This window comes from Cibotium barometz, chromosome 9 (assembly GCF_041138505.1).
Source record: "Cibotium barometz isolate CiBa-2024 chromosome 9, ASM4113850v1, whole genome shotgun sequence".
In the NCBI taxonomy this organism is placed as follows: Eukaryota; Viridiplantae; Streptophyta; class Polypodiopsida; order Cyatheales; family Cibotiaceae; genus Cibotium; species Cibotium barometz.
In genome coordinates this window covers 28,911,309-28,937,000 of record NC_141054.1, presented here as the reverse complement: position 1 = coordinate 28,937,000, position 25,692 = coordinate 28,911,309, and the positions used below count along the sequence as shown (strand labels likewise).

The window sequence follows — 25,692 nt, the reverse complement described above, 5'->3', positions numbered from 1 at the left end:
AAGCACATGACCATGAAGAAAAGGTCCGGCAAGGGCATTAACAGCTATGGTTTTAACGCAGACAGTTTACAGTCCAGGCTCCAGAGTCCACACACCGCGCGCGCGCGCCCGGAGTATTGCAAAGAATGTTTTATCAAGGATCTTGCTTTCTTCCTCATAACGATCTTCTCTTTTAAATAAAGATCACATGTGGTTATGAATTCAACTTAGATTTTATGATTTAACATAAGGTAAGTGCCAAGCCTTTGTGAAGATCAATCGTTGCCTGGTCATCCTCCTAATCACTGTAAAATCTTGCTTGGTATTAATCATCCTCCTAATCAATCCTTGCCTGGTCATCCTGCTAATCGTTGTGAAATCTTGCTTGGTATTAATTATTACCTTATTGGCCTCCTAATCGCTTAAAGCCTTCTATTGAAGTAAACATAGCAACTTGCTTAGTGCTGTTGGTTTCATGCTTTCGCTTCTATACTCTTGAGTGCCTTGATTTTGATCCAGAGTGAAAACATCGAACCGCATGTGTCCTCTTCAGGGGTCTATTTCTATATTCACCACAAGGAATCTTAGAATGTGCTTAGTATAATAGGTTTGTTTGGTTGAGTTTTTTTAAAATCTCAGTTTTAACCTAAAACATCAAGGGCGGATTGATGAGATAAGTGGTAGGCTGAGTTCCGGCTTTGACTAGAGGATGCAAGATTTTAAGTCCTGTATCTCACTCTAGGCACAGACCATCAGTTAGGGTTTCCTCCCTTAGATGGACTGAAACTAGCTGAATAGCGATTTAGTTTGTTAATAATCGGAAAGGTTCCTCATGTTTGCAGGTGACCGAGCAGTTAATGGTGATTGTCAAGGAGAAGTAATGAGATCATCAAGAAAGCATTAAGTGGCACCCAAAACTGGAAGATTTTCTGGGGATCGAAACTACGGCCAGACTAATCTACTCTGCTCGGCCAGTTGAAGATCAAAACCCCTCTGATTTGGCAACCATTGCCTTCATGAATGCTAAATCTAACTCTGGATTAATGTTTAATCCCAATGGGGTTGATCAATCTTCTCTCAAGCACTCCAGGTTTAACAAAGATGGCGCTCCTGATTTAGCAGATTCAGTACAAGATGACAATACTATGATTAGCATGGAGTTAACGGGCTCTAAGCCGAGTGTGAATATGCAACAGTATCATCAACAGCAGCAACACTACGTTGGATTAAGTAGCCCTTCATTAAGATTAATGCAGCCAATTTGCAGTAATATGGCTTCTAATATACTTCGGCTTTCTTATCAGAGCGACCCAAACGATGCATACTCTATGCTTGATTGTTCGGCTAATAATTGCAATCTGCAGCTAAACCAGGAAGCCTGTAATATTTCATCTGCTACAAACTTTATGAACGGCTTTTCAGAGGCGAGGTCGAATTGGAGGATGAGCTCACAAACGATTAATCAATGCAGTAATTTAGATGAAGGGCAACATAATTCAGTTGTTAACCAGGATTATCGTGATAGTAAATCAGGAACAGCTCCTAGATTAATCCCTAATAAGTACTCAGCGGCCTCTCCCGTTAACCCTAATCAGAATGTCCATGTGAACCCTTCTAATAATTATCAATCAGCTCTCAAGCTCTCCACGGCATCTTCTCCGATTAACTCTAATCATGATTATAGCCACAATAATCTCCAATCGGCTCTGACGCTTTCCATGAATCCAACCAGCAGCTCTATTAACTGGGTCGATGGTAACTCCACGCAAGCCGCTCATGCTGTTAACATTAACCATAGCATCATTAGTAATAATAATCAGAATAATGCAATGGTGAGCTCTTCTAGTGATTCGAAGGGTCTTTTGGTAAGCCTGGAAAAGTCTGCTGCGATTGAATCCACTTCCAGAAAATCAGTCGACACCTTCGGGCAAAGGACCTCAGTATACCGCGGGGTTACCAAGTAAGCATATTATTTCATGTGGTCTTATACCCTTTGATTAATTTTACCTTGATCATACCATAGCTTCCGTCGATTTACTCTACTGCCAATGCTCTGCTCATGATCATGATAAGCTCCAAAGGTATAATTTATGGTTAAGCTCTTTGACCTTAATGGAAGCGTACAAGAAGCTCGTATTGTTTCAAGATTGAAGTGTAAAATAATTGTAGCCTTTGGTATTAGGCTGTTGCGAGAACGATTGTTTTGATTTTAGTGGCCATCATAGAGATGGGTTTATGTGTATAATTAATTCTTATGATTAGTGCACTTTAACCGTTGATACTATGTTGAAACTTGCAATTAGGCTAAACTTCTTTCATTTTATTATAAGGCAAGCCCTTTTAAAAACTTCTTGATTATTCCCCTTGTTTGTGGTAATCAGACACCGTTGGACTGGAAGATTCGAAGCTCATCTTTGGGACAACAGCTGCAGGAGAGAAGGCCAAACTAGGAAAGGAAGGCAAGGTAGAAAAATTACACAAATCTGTGATTTTTAACCAGTAGTACTAAATTATCTTTTGTTTTCTTTAAATGGTCTTGTTCAATCACATTTTGTGATTATTGACCCTCCAATGTTTTGGCCCATTGGATGCATGTATGTACGTGGACTTTCTATCTGAAAACTCTGTGCAGTTTACTTGGGTATGCTCTTCTACCTTAGCCTGGATTAATTCATATGTTGTTATGTCTAATTTCCATGTTTTCCTTAAAACTTATGTTTATAAACCTCCAATTGATATTTAATAGCGACGTGCATCTTCGTAACCTCCTTGAATGAGACATACTAATTGATGCTGTCTTTTAGACACACTAATTGTTGTTTTCTTGTATTATTTTCATATCCAGGTGGATATGACAAAGAAGAGAAGGCAGCTAGAGCATATGACCTTGCAGCACTCAAATACTGGGGTCCTACAACCACCATCAATTTTCCTGTGGGTCATGTTCTCTAGACTGTTTTCTACAGTCTTATAAGTTAGTATGAAATGATTAATTGATCCAAGAAAACATAGTAATATAAGTACAACCTTATGATGTATAAATAATGTATAATTGTTATATCAATTCTACCAAGCGTACCTCTATAAATATTTTGCTGAAATGTGAATCTCAATCAAACGTAGTTTAAGACTAAGAAGCTATAATTTTTCCCAGCTCGAAAGCTATGAAAAGGAGCTAGAGGAGATGACAAACATGACGAGACAAGAGTTTGTGGCATCCCTAAGAAGGTATTTACACAGTCTAATTAGAGCATTTCTTTTAGATATTCAGCATTCTCTCAAGGTGAGCATGTCTTGAGGTGTTCCTTTTTGCCTTTTCTTTTATTTGTCAGGAAAAGTAGTGGATTTTCAAGAGGTGCTTCCATTTACCGTGGAGTGACAAGGTTAGTACAATCGTACCTTTGAATCAATTTACACTATCAACATCACTAAAACCTTTGGAAGTGTGCACCTTGTAAATGAGATATGGATAATGGTGTAAAAGTGCGTGTTTCTAAGTGCAATAGGACTTCAAATTTCCCTTAAGTTTCTTTGTGCACTAGTCTCCTGCTAAATAGGACTCAAATTTAAAACCTTTTAAGCCTTTCTTAAGGCATTTTACGCTCCACATAAGACAAGTAAATCTACCCTGAAGTACTTACCCTAGTTAAAATTTTGTCATATACATACACCATATAACTAAAGTACTTACCCTAGTTAAAATTATGTCATATACATATACATATACCATGAGAAAGGTGGAGCTCCCACATAGTTGAGCTTGTATTGAGGTCAAACTTAGCCATAAGTTTTTGAACTCCAAAAACCATGCCTTGTGTTCTTGCCCTACACACAACCTCATAAATATAACATGGGGTTGAAACAAGGCCTTTTTTTTTGGCTTAACTTGCCTATTTTGGCAAAGTTGGCATAAATGAGTTTGGCATGAATTGTTATGAGTGTGTGGACAACAAATTGCTAGTGTTTCAGGCTAGGCTAGGTCAAACATAGCCACATGTGAACTCCACTTGTGGCAGTTTCTACCACCTTTGAAACTTTGATATATATGCATGAAGCTTATGAGAAACTTCTTTGTCTTTGAGTGCACTAAGTAATGTCCATTCTTAATGGCCCGAAACTACAAAATGAGTAGTTGATACGAAGTTTGTAAAAAAAGCATACATTAGGTCACTCTTTCATAGTATACTTGCACCAAACATCAAAAACTTCTTGGCTAATTTTTTTAATAAAAAGATAGCATCTTTACGTGAAACTTATCAACCACAAAAAATCCTATAATTTGCCTAAAACATTAGTATCTCCACATGCATGATACTTTATTTATCTGCTAGTTTTTTTTATAGAACCATCTACTATCACGTACTTCATGATGCATAGCTTTCTAGCATTGTATCTATTCTTTGGTAGGGGTAGTCAAACCCTCAAACTCAGTCTTTTGTTTTGGTAGAGTTGTGGATACAAGGTAGTCGATATGAGAATATTGTTTGAGTTCTACACCAAGTTGTTAGCAAGGGATTCCAATTAAATACTCCTTCTTCATGCATATCTTGTCCCTCTCCATGTGTTTATTTATACCCATTTAGTACTTTGGTATATGAGCATGAAAATCTTTGTGAGAAACATCTTAGTTTTGCATGAGAACAAGTTATGCATTCCAATTGTGAGAACAAGTTTATGCTTTGAACAATTTAAATGCCTCCATAAAAAACTCATCTAAGGAGCACTTAAAAACATGTAAATCCTATACTATCTCAAGGAGCTATACAAATTAGGTCCATATTTAGCCGTATGGTCTACTATACACGTATCTTGGCTATAGAGAAATTCTCTATGAAGTCCAACATTGAGGAAAGCATATGAATATGATGATTTGGCTATCCACGTATATATAATGCGCCAATGCTCCTATAGTCAGTTAATAGTATTATTGTGTCCGCCCACTTGTACCTGACCTCCACATCATTATAGTGCCACTCATCACCACCCCATTGTCCATGCCATGTATCACATGTGATATCAAACTCGACTTGTCAGCTATTATCTGACGTCTATATGTGCCCTACATACTCCTTTGTGTGTCAAATTCTCCTCTACTTGCATAGCATCAATTGCATGTCCTCTTGATAAGCTCTCAACAAATGGGGAAAATTTGTATGTGAAGTGATCCTCATTAAACTAAGATGTGTGTTGGATTGGGTAGCCCTTAAACTTGAGGAGATACTAATGTTGCTTTTTACTAGAATCCCACTTGTGTAGTGATGAAAAATAACCTACGCCCGTACTAAGGTTTCTCAAATGAAACATCAGATAAGTCTTCTAATGGCTCAATAACTCCAACTTCAAGACTACATCATTGAGCTTCTTGATAATCTTCAAAGGACTTTTCTTCTTCGAATCCATCATGATACCATCCTCAAAGATGACATGTCCCAAAAAGAAATTTTTGTGATAAAAAACTCTAGCTTTTGAGGGTGAAGCTGTAAATTATGGGCATCAATCAACCACAAGGGTGTCTCCACATGCTTTGACTCATGCTCATCTTTATTCTTTGCTGAAGAGAATGATATCTTGCAAGAAGACAATGCTAAATATCCCAAGGAAAGGCTGGAAGATATGAGACATCATCCTCCTAAAGGTAGATTGGCATTTATGAACCCAAATGGCATCACAAGAAACTCAAACAAACCAAATGAGTTTTGGAAGGCCCTCTTCTAAACATCATCCGGATGTATGTGAACTTGATGGTATGTGGATTTTAGATCCAGCATGCTAAACCACTTCATTGCTCTCATATGAGCTTAAATCAATGCGGGGCAGTGATGTGAACTTACTTTTTATAATGAGCTTGTTGAGCAACTAGTAGACCACCCACTAAATAATCCTCTCCTTCTTGATTGCAATAGGTCTTGTGTGAGATGGCAAGGACTTGCCAATCACCTCTGAAGAGTGGGCCACCAAAAGTATCCTTGAAAGTTAGCCTATGCTCTTTGTGGTAGACCACGCGTGCTTGATCATAAAACCATGGGAGGCTTAGAATAAGATACACTTGATCCAAAGGTGCCACCTTCAACTGCAACATTTAAAAAACTCCCCAAATCCAACAAGGAATCTTTTAAGGTCTCCACAGTTTAATTTCTTTTGCTTGCCTTTCATGGTGGTGGTTAGGACTATACCAATTTCTCAACCGCACAGTGTCTAACGATGTCCTTTGAAGAATGTTTTCAATGTCCAAATATGGTCATCAAATTTCCATGAAGCCTTTCATGGTGGTGGTTAGGACTATACCAATTTCTCAACCGCACAGTGTCTAACGATGTCCTTTGAAGAATGTTTAAATGTCCAAATATGGTCATCAAATTTCCATGAAGCATTCCTCAACATGTCAGCATATCATGCCAGCTGAGGACCAATAAGATCCTCCTAGATAAGATTAATTAAAAAGAACTTGTGGCACTAGTTGGCAGCATGAGGAGTAGATGGTGTAGGTGCCATAGATAGTGTTGTGAGATAGACAAACTCTCCTTCTTGTTGGACTTCTTCATGCCCTTACCATTGTACTTCCTCGTGTTCTTTGGGTATTCCCTTATAATATGCTCTATGGAATCACAATAAAAGAACTTTTTATCACCCATCTTAGTGTGACTTGGCACGTCGCTCTTCAAGGGTGAGCAAGTCACCAAGGCTCCCCCCACTTGGCTTGTCCTTATCATCCTTGTCCTTAGACTCGCTACCCTTGTCCTTAGACTCGCTACCCTTGTCATTGTCTTTCTATTACCTTTGTTTTTGAGTCCATACTTGGAACTCTCCAATGTCTCAAGGGTTGTCGTAAGACAAACTACATCTCAACGGTCATGGGGCTGATGTGTATGAATGTCTACATGCGAAGATGGTTTCAAACCATCCACAAATTGTTCAACCAAAAATAGTCCTTGGGATGATGAGCAAAAGCTTCTAGAAAACAAGTGATATAGTTGATTTATCGATTCATAATAGTTCGTCCTTGGGAGCATAAGGAAAAGCTTCCAGAAATGAGCAAGATAGTTGGTTATTTCAACATAAAATGCCACCACCGTTTCTTGAATTCACATTGGTAATGTATGGGAATAAACTTCTTCAAGACTACCTTGCAACAACAGAGTGGTAAGTGGTATTTCTAGCATAAGAGTTGGTATCATCAAAGACATACTACGCACCAAATGGAGTTAAAAAATATTTGAGCCACCTCACCAACCACTTACATTCTCCTCATTTCACTTTCAATAATGCATGTCCTTGTGGCATAATATATTTGTATAGACATTTTTTTGTTTTGTTTGTTTAGTTTGATGTTCCATTTTTTGGATTATATATTTGGCATTAGACCTTCAACTTTCAAGGTCTTCTTTTATGTATCCAGTCTCATAGTTCATAATAGTTTTCTCTCTCTCTCTCTCTCTCTCTCTCTCTCTCTCTCTCTCTCTACTAAGAAGTGGATCAAGTCCCAAAAAATCTACAAAGACAAAAATCTTTGAAGCCCAACTTTAATTTTAGATGCATAGTTTCATCCCTCACTTACTAATGCATGTTTTCCCTTGACCTACGAGACACACTTATGTATTTAAGACATGGTATCAATCAATCGTTGATATGCCTCTCTTCCAAGATGAATCGATGCTAGTTTTCTAGACTAGTTTATCAAGGACATAAATAGCTATATTAGAAAATCTTACACTTCCCCAAAAAGAAATTAGAGTGTAATGCATCATTTTCACTAGTTTATGAATTTCTAGATTTGGATGTTTGATGAACGTGCCGCACAAAAAAGTGAAAAGGTACTTGACATGTAAGTTTTTCCTCAATGCTTGGGTGTTTCTTGAGATTGCATGGATGTGTGTAGGTGATGGGATGAAACACATTTTGAACCATATTTTTTTAAATCATATGGATAGCACGAGGGAAGTTTACATTACTCTTTTTAAATGTTTTCTTTCTTTTTACAAAGCAAGCTTAAAAAGAGGGGATAATTATTAGGTGAAATACTTCAAATCATGGATCTTTGAAATGATTATTATGTTTTATGGTGTCCATCACAAATTCAAAAGGAAATTCAACAAATTATTGTACACAAAAGAGTCAATGACACATTTCTGTTGGGAATCAAGGTCTTACATGTTTATGTGTGAACCATCTCCTAGGAGTGGTGATATGGAAAAGTTTGTGTGTCACCACCTGTTAGAGAAGTTATAATAATGATATTTTGTGTACTTTAATATAAGCAATGATGTTAGGAGATGTACCTTGGAACCTATAAAGGTATTGTACTTCTCTGAAGCAATATCAATCACCATTATTTGGTCGTGTTTTATCTCTTTGTTGAGTATGGTCTCTCTCTCTCTCTCTCTCTCTCTCTCTCTCTCTCTTATTTTATGCTTCTTAGCCATGGCTACTAATTGATTCAAGCCTCCATAGCTAAGCTCAGCACTAAACCCTACAAATGGAATCAAAGCAATTTCTTATTACTTGCACCCTCTTTCTTCCCTAATGTTGTGGCTATTGTTCATCGAGCTTTTGATTTTGTTGCTAATTATACTACTATTGTGCTTGTTGCTAATTATACTACTATTGTGCTTGATGTTGACATGTTGATGCTAATGCTGCTATTAGTCATCAACACCTCCATGTACTAGCTATGTAGCTTGTGTTGGCCCCATAAGCAATATCTACCATTGCTGCCTAGTATAGCTACATCTCCACTAGTGTCACCTTCACCTTAGCCACGTGAGCGTAACACCATCAATAGCCTACAGCATTAGAACACACCATTAGCTATTTGCAAGTTTAGAGGACTTAATTTAGAAAAACATGGCATACTAAAGAAAGTACAAACACCAATTTGGGCCGTTTTTTTGTGTAAAATCTTGCTCTCAATCAAAGCAATAAACTCCAAATACTTCATCTTTTTTTTTTTAAATTGAGGGTGCGTATCTGGCATTAAAATGTTTCTATGGCATGCTAAAGCATCATTTTTCAAAAACCCTAATTTTAAAAAAGCATAATTTCTTGGGCATTATCTATAAGGAACTAGAGACTAGCATTGGATAATCTCCATTGTTAAGACCTTCCCAAAGTCATAAGAAATCATGGCATCCTACATGTTTATTGAAAAAGTTAATGGAGAAATCTTCTATACCTAGCAGACCACCAAACTAAAGCTTAGTCTAATGAGAGAGCCCATTTGGGGGGGAGGAAAATATGTTGAACATGAAACACACAGAGCTTGGAAGCTCCAAGATCAGAAAGATTTTGGCTTCATAGTTGTTGGACAATTTCATACACCATGTTGTTGATCTAGCGACTTCAAAAGAAGCTTATGAGATGCTAAATAATATCTTTGGAGCACAAGGGAGGAACTCTAAGGTCTCTTTACAAATAGTTTTTTAGGGCTTGATGATGTTGTCACATGATGAGAGCTTCGACGTTCATGTGAACAAGATGAAGTTCTTGATGAACCGACTTGTTGTAATTAAAGCCAAGATGGAATAACATGTGGTTGTAAAAGTTCTTATCAAGTCAATGACAATGCCAAAAGATCTCTATGGAAACTTCATTCACCACTTCCAAACCTTACCCTAGAAGCAATCATCAACTCCATCAAAAGGGAGGGGACATCTACTTCTACACAAAGAATAACTTAACATGTACAAAGTGTTCCCTAAGTATAAGGAGTAATCATACATAGAGAAGGATTGCTACTCAAAGAATCCATTCAAACATTGTGGCAAAAATACCCACAACTAAAAATATACTTTCACAAAAAGACAGAAGTAAATATCATGGAGGATACAAGGCTTCCCAAAGAGGAAGATAATTACTGTCATGAAGATTAGGCCATCGAAAGTCCAATTTGTGTGTTCCTATTTCCAGTTGTGTTGTGTGTTATGTTTTCGTTGTGTGTATGTGACCTATCTTATGTTGTCTCTACCCTTGGGATCTCATAATAACTAGCATGAGAAACTAGAGCCATGGGCCTAGATTTATCCTTGACACATTATGGAGTAATCCATTGAGAGTGGGTTTGTTGTGATCAAGGTCTTACCTATTTATGTTTGGACCATCTCCTAGGAGTGGTAATGTGGAAGTGTGTGTTTGTGTGTGAAGCACTTCTTAGAGGGGGTATAATAATATCTAGATATTTTGTGTACTTTGATATATACATTGAAGTTAGGAGATATACCTCAAAACCTATAAAGGTATTGTATTTACATGAAGTAATATTAATCATCATCTTTCAATCGTGTTTATCACACTCTCTCTCGAGTATAATGTTTCTCTCTCTCTCTCTCTCTCTCTCTCTCTCTCTCTCTGATTTTATGCTTCTTACCCATGGTTGTTCATTGCTTCAAGCCTCCATAGCTAAGCTTATTACTAAACCCTATAATTTTTTATATTTCATGCTTAGGGTGGCTATTTGTAACATGAGTGCTTGAAAAAGCATGTTTATGATTGATTGATTACAATAAGAGCCCAATCAAAGACTTACCATGCACAATAAGCTGCTTTTTCTTCATGCTCAATACAGAGTTGAGAGAGATGACCTAATAAACCATTTATTACTAACATAAAGTATATACAATGTTGAATACAGATACTCAATGGTAGCACTGCTCCTGATCTCTAAATGGCTCAATAACTATGTATGATTAGCTTGGATCTTGACCCAGATCCAGGTTGGTCATGCTAATTTACATGCATAAAAAAGCTTTCTAGTTCCACACTTTGATCTTGCTCTCTTGATGCTTGCCTTTGTTCTTAGATATTCCTTGAGCATATTACAATGTACTAGCAAAATATCCCTTACAAACACATGAATGCAGCCATGTACTTGACCTTTAAGCTAGCCAATAACTAGATACATGTCCATGTCACACTTGTATCAAAGTTTAGCTTGGATCTTGACCTAGATCCAGGTTGGTCATGCTAATTTACATGCATAAAAAAGCTTTCTAGTTCCATACTTTGATCTTGCTCTCTTGATGCTTGCCTTTGTTCTTAGATATTCCTTGAGCATATTACAATGTACTAGCAAAATATCCCTTACAAACACATGAATGCAGCCATGTACTTGACCTTTAAGCTAGCCAATAACTAGATACATGTCCATGTCACACTTGTATCAAAGTTTAGCTTGGATCTTGACCTAGATCCAGGTTGGTCATGCTAATTTACATGCATAAAAAAGCTTTCTAGTTCCACACTTTGATCTTGCTCTCTTGATGCTTGCCTTTGTTCTTAGATATTCCTTGAGCATATTACAATGTACTAGCAAAATATCCCTTACAAACACATGAATGCAAAATATCCCTTACAAACACATGAATGCAACCATGTACTTGACCTTCAAGCTAGCCAATAACTAGATACATGTCCATGTCACACTTGTATCAAAGTTTAGCTTCTTTGATTTGACTTGATGCAAGAGTTGTGTGGTCTTATGCTTAGCATGAATGGGAGATTGTGTCGATACATTGGAATCACACAAGTAGTGCTCTTCATTTGACCAATTTTTTTAGAATCTTCGTTGTCTTGGAATAGGATTCCATGCCAATGAATATTCCTTTACATTTAGTGTCAATACTCTTGAAGAATTTGTAATAGTGAACACAAACAAAGTGGCTTTAGCCACCACTTTATGGGGCATGCAAAAGAAATTGAACCGATTTTTAGCTTTTGGATTATTTTTTACTTTTTCCACTACACCTTCAAGGTGGTAGCATTGGATCATGTGGATATATCTCTAGGAAACTCATGGTTATATGATTATTTGGAAGTGGTCTACTACAAGGAGCATAGGTTGAAAAGAGCAACAGAGTTGCCAACAATTATAAGTCCTTAATTACTAATTCAGACCCATTGTTGTTGTATTCCCTTCTCAGCCAAAGTGCACTGTTCGCAATGTGGTTATGCTTACATGTTATATGTCCAAATAAAGTGGTGATTTGACTATTCACAATGTGGTTATGCTTACATGTTCTATGTCTGAGTAATAAAGTGGTGATTTGGAGGATCTTGAGGAAGAGAAGAATTCTGGACTATTATGGATATCACTTTAGTTTGACGGTCTACCAAATGAGTTTCCACCATCTTGTTTTATATTGGGTTCATTACATAGATTTTGCAATCTCCTTGATAGATAATGTATCGTGAGTTGATAGAGTTCAAAGTACAGTTGGATGAGATCCTAGCAAAAGGGTTAGTCCATTTGAGTTCTTATCGTATTTTGGATCTCTTCACCTCTTGTTAAAGAAGAAAGATGGGTAGTATACAAGCCTATGTGGGCCTAAATAATAAGGATCTCTTCTCCTCTAGTTAAGGAAGAAAGATGGGTAGTATACAAGCCTACATGGGCCTAAATAATATGGATCTCTTCTCCTCTAGTTAAGGAAGAAATATGGATAGTGTACAAGCCTATTTCGGGCTAAATAAGCTTACCATAAAATCCAAATCTCTTTAACTTGTATTAATGATTTGGTAGATGAGTTATAAGTGAAAAATGGTCAAGCAAGTTGGATATAAAGTTTGCATATGCATAGAAACAATGACATTCAAAAGACCACTCTTTAGACTTTTTGTAAGATTATTTCAGTTCTTTAAGATGTTATATTTTAGGCTAATAACATCTCTTTCCACTTTTAGCAAGATGATGTCTTGAAGTTTTTAACTTTTTAGAAATTTGTATCATTATATTTCTTGATGACATCCTTGTCTTTATGATAACTAAGGATGAGGATACAACTCATGTTGAGATGTCTACTTGGGGGACTGAAGAAAACTTTCTATGGCTTCATTCTTAAAAAACAAAGTTCCTTATAACCAAGATCATAATTTTTATGTAACTGTTCTCTAAGAATGGAATTTTTATGAATATAGAGAACATTGATATCATTGTTTTGTGGTTCCTATTTGAAAATATATATGAGTTTTGGGGATCTTTGGGGCTGACTATTCTTTCTGGTCATTTTGTGGAGCACTACGCTTAGGAAACCATTATTAGATCCTATTAGAGGAATCCTATTTTGAGAAGTTTGAGGTACTCATTCCTTTACTCTTCTTCTCTAGATGCTTTCTTTGATTAAGTGTTTTTCTCAATTTTCGAATGCCCCATGAAGGTGGATTTATTTGGTGTCATGTACATGCTAATCCCAGGGCTAATCCTTGTAGAAAAATAGATAGAGAACCAATTTTGGACTAGACTCAGGAGCTTGTGTTGAATCCATGGGCAGGGGAGGCTTGTGGAGAGAACTAGGTGGCTATCGGCCAATGCATGAAGGGGATCTATCTTCTGTCGACTATAGCATATGGACATTTACTTGTCGAGGATGTGGCCGACAATAGGTCAGCCAATCCATAAGGACTCCCAAGGCATATATAAGGCATTGATTGGTCATTGAATAAATCATTCAATCCCCCATGGGTTGAGTCACTAGACTTAAGAATAGACTAGGTGAAATACCACCTTTTGATAGTAGCCAAAGGCTGGCCAAGACTTGTAAACCTTTTTGTACTACTGAAACTCAGTTATCTCTCTCTTCTCTCCACCTCTCTTGCTTGCATCAGGTTGTTCCAAGATGGTTTTTAGCGCTGAAAAAAGAAGACTTTGAGAGCTTTTGCATGTGACATTGGTATCACACCATCAGGCTTAGCAAGATTAAACTCTAATTTAGACCTAGATGAAGGTGCACAATCCAAGGAGAGGAACACAAGACATGGAAGAAGTTCCCATGAGGTTTGTTGGTGGTGTTTCACAAGGCCAAATGGGAATGGCAATCCTATGAGTTGGATGCTACTTGGGGAATACTAGAAAAGTCTTTCAGGGAATGGTTCCAAGGGAAGATAATCCTCCAAGGGGTGGAGTGAGAGCGCCAGCCTCAATTCTCAAGAATAGAAGACCAGAGAAAATGTTCAAGGACATGGCATGAAGGGCTAGGGGACAAGATGGAGCATTTGTATAGATGTTCATCAGATTTGTAGACCAAGGAGGGTTTTCAATGAAAAGGTTACCAAGAAGGGAAGGATGACAGGTTTGGAACTCTAGGAAGGGACAAAAGGATGATGACAATCATCCAAGAACATAGTTGGAATCCCCTCATCAAGTTTATCAGAGGGGGATTCTATGTGCATGCACATACTTGTGGAGAGAACCAAGTGGCTGTTGGCCAATCCATAAAGGGGATTTATCTTTTGTTGGATGAAGCATATGGACATTTATTTGTCTAGGACCTGGCCGATAGTAGGTCGACCAATCCATGAGGCCTCCTAAGGCCTATATAAAGCATTGCTTACTCATTCGTTCAGTCCCTGATGGGCTAAGTCACTAGACTTAGGATTAGATTAGGTGAAATACCACCTTCTAATGGCAATATAAGGCTAGCCAAGACTTGTACACCATTTTGTACTATATGAATATATTGAAACTCAACTATCTCTCTCTCTTATCTCCATCTCTCTTTCTTGCATTTTGCATCAGGCTATTCTAGGGATGGTGTAAATAGGACTGACAGAAGACTCCCACAGCTTCCACATGTGACACTTGGTTTCCCATGACAATATGACACATAATGTTAATGTAGTAAAAAGACTTTAATATTATTAGTGCTAAGCTATTAAGGCTCACCCTAACCCTCCTTGAAACACATCCAAAAAGAGATTACCTGGTGAACCACAAACTGTCGTAAAAGGATCTTTCCAATGGCTGAGCTCGTAACCCTTGAGGTTTCCAAGCTCTACAACTCCTTGAGAAGAAATTCCACCGCGTCTCCCGTGAGTGTTGTCACACCGGCGCGTTGCACTACGGGTCCTCATCCCTCCTCTCAACTCACTTCACTCCCACTAGCATGCATTAGGGAGAGATTAGCAAGAGGATGAGCAAGAGCAAGACTCAATTAAACAATGGGAGAGTATGCTAAATTATGAGAGAAATTCACTTATATATATGGCCATAAGTGTTCACACTCACTTAAACTATGGCCGGTTGGGCACTTTAGGCGCATAAGAGGCCTAATGCTATTACAATGACTACTCTGATAATATATCCATGAAGTACATCACTTAGGACTTCATCCTAACTTGTTACCACACGCTCTTGAAGCGGGAATTGCCATAAATACTTCGTCACACCATTACGGGCGCCCATCCAAGTTGTAGCTTTGGACACTATTGCTTCATATCTTGAATGTATGACCCTTTGTTGTATCTACCATGACTCCTTGATGTAAGATAATGGTAGTAGCTCTTGTTAATCCTAGAATTGGATTAACATAAGCTTTTTAGAGATGAATTCTAATCAAAATTGAGAAAGACACATTAATGAAGGAGAGATAGACCTAATCTATTATGTATCGCAAAACATGTTTTATTCATAATAATGAGCTTGGATCTTGTTCGATCTTGGTTATGTATACCTACTATTGATGCATACAAAGCTAGCTTATTGATTCATAGATTTTTTGATGATGTCTAGATTCTTGCATTTGGGGGTTGAGGAGTGCCTTCTAACAGGTGGTCTCAACCCTTGCCACTTTTAACCTACCTTTATATAGGAAATTGATAGCAAGAGTCATATTCAAGTCGCCTAAAAATTTATGACCCCAAAACATCATATAGAAATTATTTTCTTATGCTCATACTATACACAAATTGCGCATCAACTATTGGTCCATGTGTTGGACACCTGCACCTATTGGGTAGCTAAAACAATCTTGAAGTGGCCATACTCTTTCGCATGCTTTGCCTATAAGGTGGCTGAAAATAAGAAGCAATAAAATATGGCATGCACATGTGTGATGCATGTGAACTTAATTGCTCTATTTTTACCCCAATAGATACATAGGCATAGCCCCATATCCATCAATTTGATCTCCAAGTTGTAGAGCTTGATTAGTAGATCATCTATAAGAGATATAGGATCATCCTACTTTGTATCATACTCAAAAAGACTCTTTGGAGTCTCCACAGAAATTGATAGCACTCGATCATCTTTCTCCTTTTGAGACTCAAAGAGATCTACTTACTTTCTTTCAAGCTCATGTTTGGGTTTAAGTATTGGTAAGTCATGCAATAAAACATCTCCTCAAGTATGATATCATGACCTTAGAGATTCTTGTCATGGTAGGTCGAAATCTCTCCCTTACTTAAATCAATTCTCTTGGTGTTAGGTTGCTTCTTAACCCTAGGTGGTTCTACTTTGGTTCTTGGACATACGTATACTTTATTTTTCACGTTGTTTATCACCATCTTGATGATTTGGACTCTCGTTTTCTCTTACCAAATCCTTGGTTCATGTTATTCTTATTGTCATGTGCTTTTTGATCGATCTATTTCTCATAGTGTGCCTACAACCAACTCTCTCACTACTCTCTTGAGTCTCAAAATACTCCTCTCTTCAATATGTTAATAAATGTTCTAAATGTGAGAAATTTGTTTGGAATAAGATCAGATCAAATTCAAGCTAGTTGCTTTGTAGCTAGTGGTGTGAACACTTGTGTGTGCAACAATGATATGTCTATTAATGTCCTTGAACTATCTTTGTATAGAGAATTGATAGCAAGTTTCATTTTTCTTGGGGCTAGGGTTATTATGAAAAAAGTTATTAAAAATGTATTTACTTAGGTTTATATTGTGCCGAGATTGTGTCTCAAATCTAGTCCCATGTACTTTTCTCATAAGGTGGTTGCAAATAAAAACCATGTATGGCACTCACATTAGTGATGCACATCACATAATATTCCACAAAGGAGAATATGGTAGCTAACACATGTAGTCAATGGTTTTTGTGTGCCAATGAAGAGTATATATGTTTACAGACCCAGATTGTTTAGAGAACATGACTCAAAGTACTCCATTTATGATAGATAGTTTTAATTTAAAAATCAGCTATGTGTAGCCAAGGGTGCTGCATTTTATTGGTTAATTTTATAGAAATATCACAATGGTTTTTTCTTACAAAATTATGGTGATGGCCAAACATTATCGAAATTGACTTTTGTCTTTTATTTACCTCACATGAAGCAAGATGTGCATTAGAAGTCAAATCTAGACATTTGAAGGCAGCTGGCAAGATTCACTCATTATCAAATCCAAAGATACAATGAGAGGATATTTCTATAGAAGTTGTAGTTGGATTGGCAAATTGTTGAAGGTTTGAAAGCATTTGTTATTGATTTGTTTTAAGTAAGGAGACACACTTGGTTCCTTCGGAGTCACGTGCAAGTGCATAAGATGTCTCTATCCAAGAGGTGTTTTGGTTGCATAGGCTTCCACAAAATACTGCCTCAGATTTAAATCCAAAGTTTAAAGTAACAATTTAGAAGGTCTTGTTCTATGGTCCAGGGAAAAAAATATAGTTATATATAGACAAACTAGATGGTTATCTCAAAACCATCAACAAAATGATAACCATTATGCCTTATTAATATTGTTAGAATCATCATCATATGCTTTGGGAGGAAGTTTTATCATTCATGGAGAATGCAATTTATTACACGATTCATGTGTCAATGAAGGAGAGACCCTTTAGGATTGACGATCTGCAATGATGCAGTCTATTAAGACTTTAACACAACATTATGTGGTGAGGATTAAATGGTCTGCTCAACAAAAGATATACAAACCCAAAAGAAATAGTTTCAAGAACCAAAATTATATCATTTTGTGATAGTAACTACAAGGAACAAGATTGGTTTTACTTCAAGATCCATAAGAAAAGGCTCAAGTAATTTCTTCCAAACTGGCTTTAAAAAAGAAGGTCCATTAAGAACATCAAGAATCCTAGTAACATGGTGTCATATGCAAGAATTGCCATGGACATTGTCAACAGATAATCCAAAAGGGGCAGCCAGAAAAAGATGATTAGAACTAGGATTTGGAGCATGAAGTGCAAATTTGGCTACTGTTAGACTTGGAGAAGGACATGGTTGACCTGTCGACTGCAGAAGGGGACTCTTGGCTGCATGGAGTACATGCAGAGTAGAATTTATGAGTTTTATGTCCAGTCGACTGGCTAGTGTTGGACTTGGAGAAGGACATGGTTGACTTGTCAACTGCACAAGGGGACTGTTGGCTGCATGGAGTACATGCGGAGTAGAATTTATGAGTTTTATGTCCAGTTTTATGTCCAGTTGGCTCGCTGACCAACAGCCAACTCTTCAATTGTCCAAGAGCCTATAAATAGGCATGTTTGCTCATTGTGTTACTCATTCAACTCCCTATGAGTTGGGTCCTTAGAGTAGGACAAATTTTGGTGTATTCCACCTTTTATGTAAGGCAACCTATGGCTGTAGATTAGGGTACCTTTTTGTACCATATGAATATACTAAATTTCCAGCATTTCTCTCTCTCTACTCTCCCTTCTATCTGCGTTCTTCTATCTGCGTTTTGCATCAGCATGTTCTCAGTAGTTTTTAGGGCTGAAAGAAGACCCCCAGAGCTTCTACGTTTTGCATTAGCATGTTCTCAGGGCTGAAAGAAGACCCCCAGAGCTTCTACGTTTTGCATTAGCATGTTCTCAAGGCTGAAAGAAGACCCCCATAGCTTCTATGTGTTACATTGGTATCAGAGCATCAGGCTCAGCAAAGCTAAACACTGATTGAGTCCCATATGAAGGTGTACAGGTCCAAGGTACAGGAAAGTACACGGGTACGAAGCCTAAGGCAAGGAACAAAGGAACGGGAAGAGCTCCTAGGAGGTTTGTTGGTGGTGTTCCACAAAGACATAGGGGATTGCAGTCCTGTGAGCCAATAGGTTCTCGGGCAATGGTCCCAAGGGAGGTTTATCCTCCAAGGGGTGATGTGAGAGTGCCTGACTCAATTCTTAGGAATGAATACCAAGACAGTGTTCAGAGGGCAGGAATTGATTGGGGGCTGGAAGGAACAAATGCAAAGATCTTATTTAGAGTCAGAGTGGTTTTGGAGACCAGGCCGGGTTTTCAGAGAAAAGGGTTGCCAAGGATGGATGGATGACAGAGACTCCCGGAACAGAATGGGATGATGACAGTCATCCAAGGAAAAAGTTAGAATCCCTCATCAAGTTTAGCACAGGGAGATGTCACGTGCAAGAATTGCCATGGACATTCTCAGAAGATAATCGAGAAGGGGCAGCTAGAAAAAGATGATAAGAACTAGGTTTTGGAGCATGAAGTGCAGATTTGGCTAGTGTTGGACTTGGAGAAAGACATGGTTGACCTGTCGGCTGGCAGAAGGGCACTCTCGGCTGCATGGAGTACATGTGGAGCAGAATTTATGAGTTTTATGTCTAGTCGGCCCAGCAGTCAGCTAGCTCTTCTATTGTCACGGTCCAAGAGCCTATAAATAGGCATGTTTCCTCATTGTGTTACTCATTCAACTCCCTATGAGTTGGGTCCTTAGACTAGGATAGATTTTGGTGTATTCCACCTTTTATGTAAGGCAACCTATGGCTGTAGATTAGGGTACCTTTTTGTACCATATGAATATACTGAATTTCTAGCATTTCTCTCTCTCTCTCTCTCTCTCTACTCTCCCTTCTGTCTGCGTTTTGCATCAGCATGTTCTTAGTAGTATTTATTAGGGCTGAAAGAAGACCCCTAGAGCTTCCACATGTTACACATGGTTTTCAAGCTCAAATTAGTGAGCATCTAGAAAATGAATCCAATATTTCATTTAAGTAAGCTTGTGGACTAACATGGGCAATAGTTAAGTGCTTGGCCGAATAAAGGCAAACACGAGATGGTGGATGATAGAAGCCTATAAGAGGTGCTAGTGTCCAAGAATTTGGTGTTATAGGTTACATGCAACTACGATACCTTGTCAAGTTTAAACTTCAAAGACTTTGGGGTCTAGTTCGATTAGTATCAATTCACGGGCAAGTTTTTACCATTGTTTAAAACTTGCTAAGAAGTCATGTAGTAATTTTGATGCTAATGGAGGAGAGAGAAAAACCCATCCATAAGGTGACCAAAATCTAGGATTTAGGGCTTTAAGCATTCTTTATCGGGGCTTTAAGCATTCTTTACCGGGCCCAAAGAATTTCAATTGATGATAGGGCGACAACCCTTAATTAAGTGCATCTTATTCGGTAGCCTTAGACTAAGTCAAGTAGGTGACATCCCTATAGGAAGACCAACCCTTGAAACACCTATAAAAGGGGAATTTTTGGTCCTTATTCTCTATCGCATATTTGGATGAGTTCTTCAACAAAAGAGCACTAGTTTTTAGGCAATAAAGAGCTACAATTAGATTTACAGTTATCATTGAGAGGAATATATAATTTTAGCAACAACAACATTGGGCTAAGAAAATGGACATTCACCTTTTGATTTTATTTTTTATCGAGAACTTTCATTTGTAACCATTCTTCTCGATAATATACACAATAAAGTTTAGGTTAGTTTATTTTAAATAAGCACTTAGAGAGCCGTGTTATGTGGGGCCATCTATGTTATCAAAATCACCTGAGACTTGCACCTGGCCTAACCATGGGCAATTCACTTCGCTACAATGGTGGGAACCCAACCCCAAGTGGTAACATCCATCTCTTGCTCATGGTGGGGGAAACCCAAGTTCTTTTTTGGAGACCTTAATGCCCTATCCACTCCACCACTGACCGGGGGAAAGGTCTACATTTATGTCTACTCTCTTTCTATGCTTACATAAATATGTTTGTTGATGTCTTTTGTCTCTTAAGTCCTACAAAAACATCAAGTAGTCCCACACCCGAAATAGGTTTAAATCTATAGTCTTTTTTGTTTTCAAGCAAGCACAAAGTCATGCACAAGATAGACTTGTTAGTGTTTAGGTGGATTATGCAGATGGTCAACTTTGGCACATGATACTTTTTAAAGCCATGAGATCCAAGTATGGGAATAAATCTTGAGTTATATTTGTTTGTTTCATGTGCTTGATGAGGGTGAAGTTATTTTTAAAGCCTCTAGGTAGGCTTGATTTTGCACCGCCTCATGCTCATATTTGGGCATTACGACTATCAAGTACACATGAAACTTACAGGGGTCATTAAAATCATAATAATTTCGAACTTTGTAGGCATCTTGTCATTATGAAAGGAGACCCCACCTAGCAAAATTCAATCTTGCCTCTAGTAGCCACGCAACTTCTAAATGTGATTCTAAGGACATTGTTCCTATTTTGGGACTTTTCCCCCTTACAAGTCACATCTCAAAAGAGTACTATGGGTTCAATAGATTCATTAAAGAGGAGGCCACCAAGAGGTGCGTGGAGATTGTTTTTATGGTCCATATAGAGGTGTTGTTTTTATGTTTTATTGTGTAACATTTAGGAAAAGGAGAAGTTGCCTTCTTGTGTTCTTGTTTCCAAGCTCAAGCCACCTTCCAATACCCTAATGTCGTAGGACGACTTCATTTTGTCAAATTGGTTTTTTAAACCTCTCCTTACTAGTAAAAAGCTTTAGAGGCATTAGTCCTCTTATGCTTTTAGCTTTGAGTGTTTACAAGTCTCATAAAAAGAAGAAGGGAGAATGCACGTGGGACACCTAGCTACTCTATCAAGGCTTACATTGTAGCACCTTTATTTAAATGTATAATACTATAGGACTATCGGATTATACTTGTAAAACCCTCTATGTAGTGACAACTAAGATTTTGATTGTTGATGATGGCTCTTAAAACCTACATGACTCTTGGAATTGAGTGTAGCACAAGATCCAAATTTACTATCCGGACTAAAAAGGCGAGGCAAAAATTATCCAAGAGTTTAGGATCTACACAAAGCTCGGAAAACTTAACTCAATGATACATGAAAAAGAGTGGATAAGGTTAAAATGTGTCATTTTTTTGGATTCAAAACGAACACACAAGAAAACTTTAACGAATATGCTTTACTTGGATATGGTCTGCATTGTCATTAGAATTTAGCACCCAGCATTTTATTGCCTTCCCAAGTTTAGTTTGCATAGTTTTTAGTGTACACATGTTATTACCTACACAGAAGTAGCTTATATATAGGAGATTTGAACCCACATCCTGAGGGTTCTCGAGCTCTATTCTAGCCCTATTCTAACCGCTGCACTAACACATGATCGACAATCTTACATATTTGTCAGTGCATTGTGTATCGATTCCAAATGTGCTTTTAACTTAAAAGTTTCTGCCTTGCTTTCAAAAGTGATGGTGCGCGCTTATATAGTGAGTGCCTTGGCTTTCCTGTTTTGATGTGAACAGACATCATCAGCATGGGCGCTGGCAAGCCCGCATTGGAAGGGTTGCTGGGAACAAAGACTTGTACCTCGGAACATTCAGTAAATGCTCATTACACGACTACATTTTGTACAACATAATCCTCATTAACTTTACAAACTGTGCTAATTCGGTCATAATTAAAAATTCATTTCTTTTCTTCTCTCCCATATGCAGCTACACAAGAAGAGGCTGCTGAGGCATATGATATTGCAGCAATAAAGTTCAGAGGTGTGAATGCTGTGACAAATTTTGATATGAACAAGTATGATATTGAAAGGATATGTTCTAGCACTTCACTACCAATCCAAGCGTTGAGAAGGGCCAAGGATAATGATGCATCAGTTGATCACTTAATGCATATTCATCCATTATCAAATGTTCCTAAAGATAACAGTTTGATCAATTTGCAAGAAGAAAATACTCAATTGTATGGTACTGTACGCCATATGAGTACTACTACTGCTAGCTATAATAGGGGTGCTCAAGATCAGTGGCAACTTCTCGGCCACCACCCACAACCATCTTTGACACACCAAGATTGTCATGAGAACCCATTGTTAATGTGGAGAAAATTGGATCAACCAGGAGAAAAATTCCCACTTAATACTGATTTGTTTCTCCATCAAAATAATCGGTTCCTTCAAGCAGCTGCTACCACTTTGCAAGCCCAGAATTTCCTCGATTTGGAAAGCCCTTCCGTGGAGAGACATGTTTCAACCACAGCTGTTTTCAGCAACAACTTATTGATGAGTCAATCGGCAGGCTCCTTAAATCAATCCGAATTACAACAGCCAAGGATTTCTGACTGTGTAAGATGTCACATCGATTTTTTTCCCTTTTTGTTTTGTTGCCTTCCATTAGGTTTTCAAGCAATATTGGTAGGTTTAAAGTTAATTAGCCCATGATTAAGGCAGGAATAGACTTATATGGCGGCTTAGGGAAGCAAGAATACAAGATACTTCATTATTCATTGTTACAACCGTTCTTTGAACTTTTGTTCTTTCTTGAATGTGGGGTAAATGAAGAATGTCAATGACAAGGCAGTTGTAAACCTTTTTGGAATATTTCTTTGGGATGGCATGTAATTGATATATATATATATATATATACCTGTATATACATATATATGTCTAAAGATACGTGTGTGTAGAATATACACATATATTACATATCTGTATTTGTATATATATACATACCTATTTGTGTATAGGAATATATGCCTCTGGATATATCGCCCCCTCCCTTTGTGGTTAGCTGGGGACACTTCTCATGTAGCTGAAGCACATGATATTTTATGATGTTCAAAAAAACGAGCTTGGCATTCATCAACCCTTAGGCCTAGTAGACAATGTATATGTGATTGTGGTCAAGGAGGTGTGGAGTTAAAATCATAACACTCCTATGCACACATGTTCCTCTCAACCCATTGGCTTAGAAATTTTTCCGAGTGTAAGGATGTAAACTCTCAACTCATTGACTAAATTTTTTTTCTTAGTGTAAGGATGTAAACAGTGTGTAGCAGGCTGTAGAGCTCTGAGTAAAGAAGTAAAAGTGTGTGTAAAGGGTGTAAACAGTGTGTGTGGGTGTAAAGACCTGATGTGTAAAGGTGTGAAACTGTGTATAAAGAACCCCAAGTGGAATCATTGGGATCCTACTTGGAATCAATAAGGACAAAATAAGGAGCTTGGGATGTAGCACCACGGTTCTATTTGTATTCAATGTCTATATATATATACAATGTACATATATGTGTATACAAATATCATATATATATATATATATATTGTGTGTGTGTGTGTGAGAGAGAGAGAGAGAGAGAGAGAGAGAGAGAGAATTAAGTTTGACAATGTGCAACTTGCAGGAGGTGGCGAAGATAAACACTGTATATGATTATGAGCAGCTTCTACGTGGAAAAAGGTGGGCGTTCCTGCAACCCGCGCAGCAGGCAAGTGGAGGCAGCTTTGTCAAATCAAACAGCTACAGCCCGAGTAGAGTTCTGTTGAATAGCTGGGTGGCTGCAGCACCATCTGCATTAAGAGATCATCAAGCCCATGATTTGACAAGAGCACCAGAGGACATAACCACGGCAACAACCGTGTACAACCCATCGCCCATATTGTTGGCTTCATGGAGCGAGAGTTGAGAACGCTCTTCGCCTCTCTCGCAATATGCAGTTTCTTTTGCCAGGCTTTGCCGCTAGCTAGCTCGTCCCTGCATGTAGAGTACATATCACCTGACCATGTTTTTTATTTCCTCTTTTTTTTTAAAAAACTCCTAACTAGCGCTCTTGTTTCAATGATTTGAGGTTGTAAGCTATCCTTTTTGCAACACAAGAAAATCCATTTTGGGTATTCTATTTCATTTTGTAACTCTAATTTTTAAGAGGCCTTCTGTAGAAGGTTCGAAGGGCTTTGATACCCTCTTAGGGCTTCAACTTTTAGCACTGACTGTCAATCACGATTAATTTAAAAATAAATAAATTAATTGTAACAAGATATCTTAGCTAGAGTTTTCTCATATCTCGAATCTTTCAGTCTTATAATCGATATTGCACCTCAAACCAACACATGTCGATAAGCCCCGGCTTATGATAGATATTACGTCCCAAATCGGTACATTCAAAATCCTATGATACTTGAAAACCTTTCATTCTAGAAGTGGAGTAGTGCTAGCCTAGTGGCTATTAGATCTCTTACCATCATTACACCCACGAGGTGCAAAGCCTATATGGCAATTCTTTAAGTACCCTTTCTTGCAATGCAATAAGGACATTGGCCTTGTAGTTGGACTTACTATCGTTGGGTGGTTGGAGCTATGGATTCATAGCCTATCGGTGGGATCATGTGCTCAAAAGATATCCGAGTTTAGTGTTATTCCACCTTCTTTCTTTTAATGCCTTCATGTTTTCAAACCAATTTAAAAAATCAAATATTTTAATGAATTTAATGATATTTCTTATATTTTCTTGTTATTTAAGCCTTTTTACCTTGGGGCTTTTTAAACTCTTTTTACCTCCCTTTGTGATCTATGTGTGTCACATGCAAGTGGGCATGGTGGTGTCACATCCATACATGCATGATACAATATAATGGTAGATTACCTGATTCTTTGTCTATTTCTATAGTTATCATATTGTAACAAAGCATGCAACTTAGCCACTTTAGTTTCAATGTCTATGGTGCAAGAAATTTGGTTGCCACATGAACATTAAATATCAAGACATTTCCTCCATAATTATGGCTCTTGCTATGCAATATTGTTTTAACTCCATTCACCAACCAAGAGATACACTTGTTCCAATTACATATTTATAGACTAGCCAAGAGGCACTCACCAAGAGACACACTTGTTCCTATCACACGATTCTCTTGACAATTATATATAGGGTGTTCATTGCAAACATGTACAAGCCAAGAGAGACTCTGATGGAACTCATCTTGTCCTATGCCACAACTCAAGGCTATAATCCATTTTTTGCATAATCGTGTATG

The 25,692-nt window shown here is 37.8% G+C and overlaps 1 protein-coding gene across 1 annotated transcript; it reads left to right on the top strand.

Moving 5' to 3' along the window:
• Window positions 1-24,512, top strand: LOC147635428 (uncharacterized). Its single transcript, XM_086802189.1, has 10 exons — window positions 1-230; window positions 822-1,939; window positions 2,361-2,443; window positions 2,612-2,620; window positions 2,825-2,913; window positions 3,134-3,207; window positions 3,312-3,362; window positions 22,184-22,260; window positions 22,376-23,010; window positions 24,063-24,512. Exons 2-10 carry the CDS (start codon window positions 996-998, stop codon window positions 24,342-24,344), a joined length of 2,244 nt encoding a protein of 747 aa, XP_086658315.1. The 5' UTR covers window positions 1-230; window positions 822-995; the 3' UTR covers window positions 24,345-24,512.
• The last annotated feature ends 1,180 nt before the right edge of the window (window positions 24,513-25,692 follow it).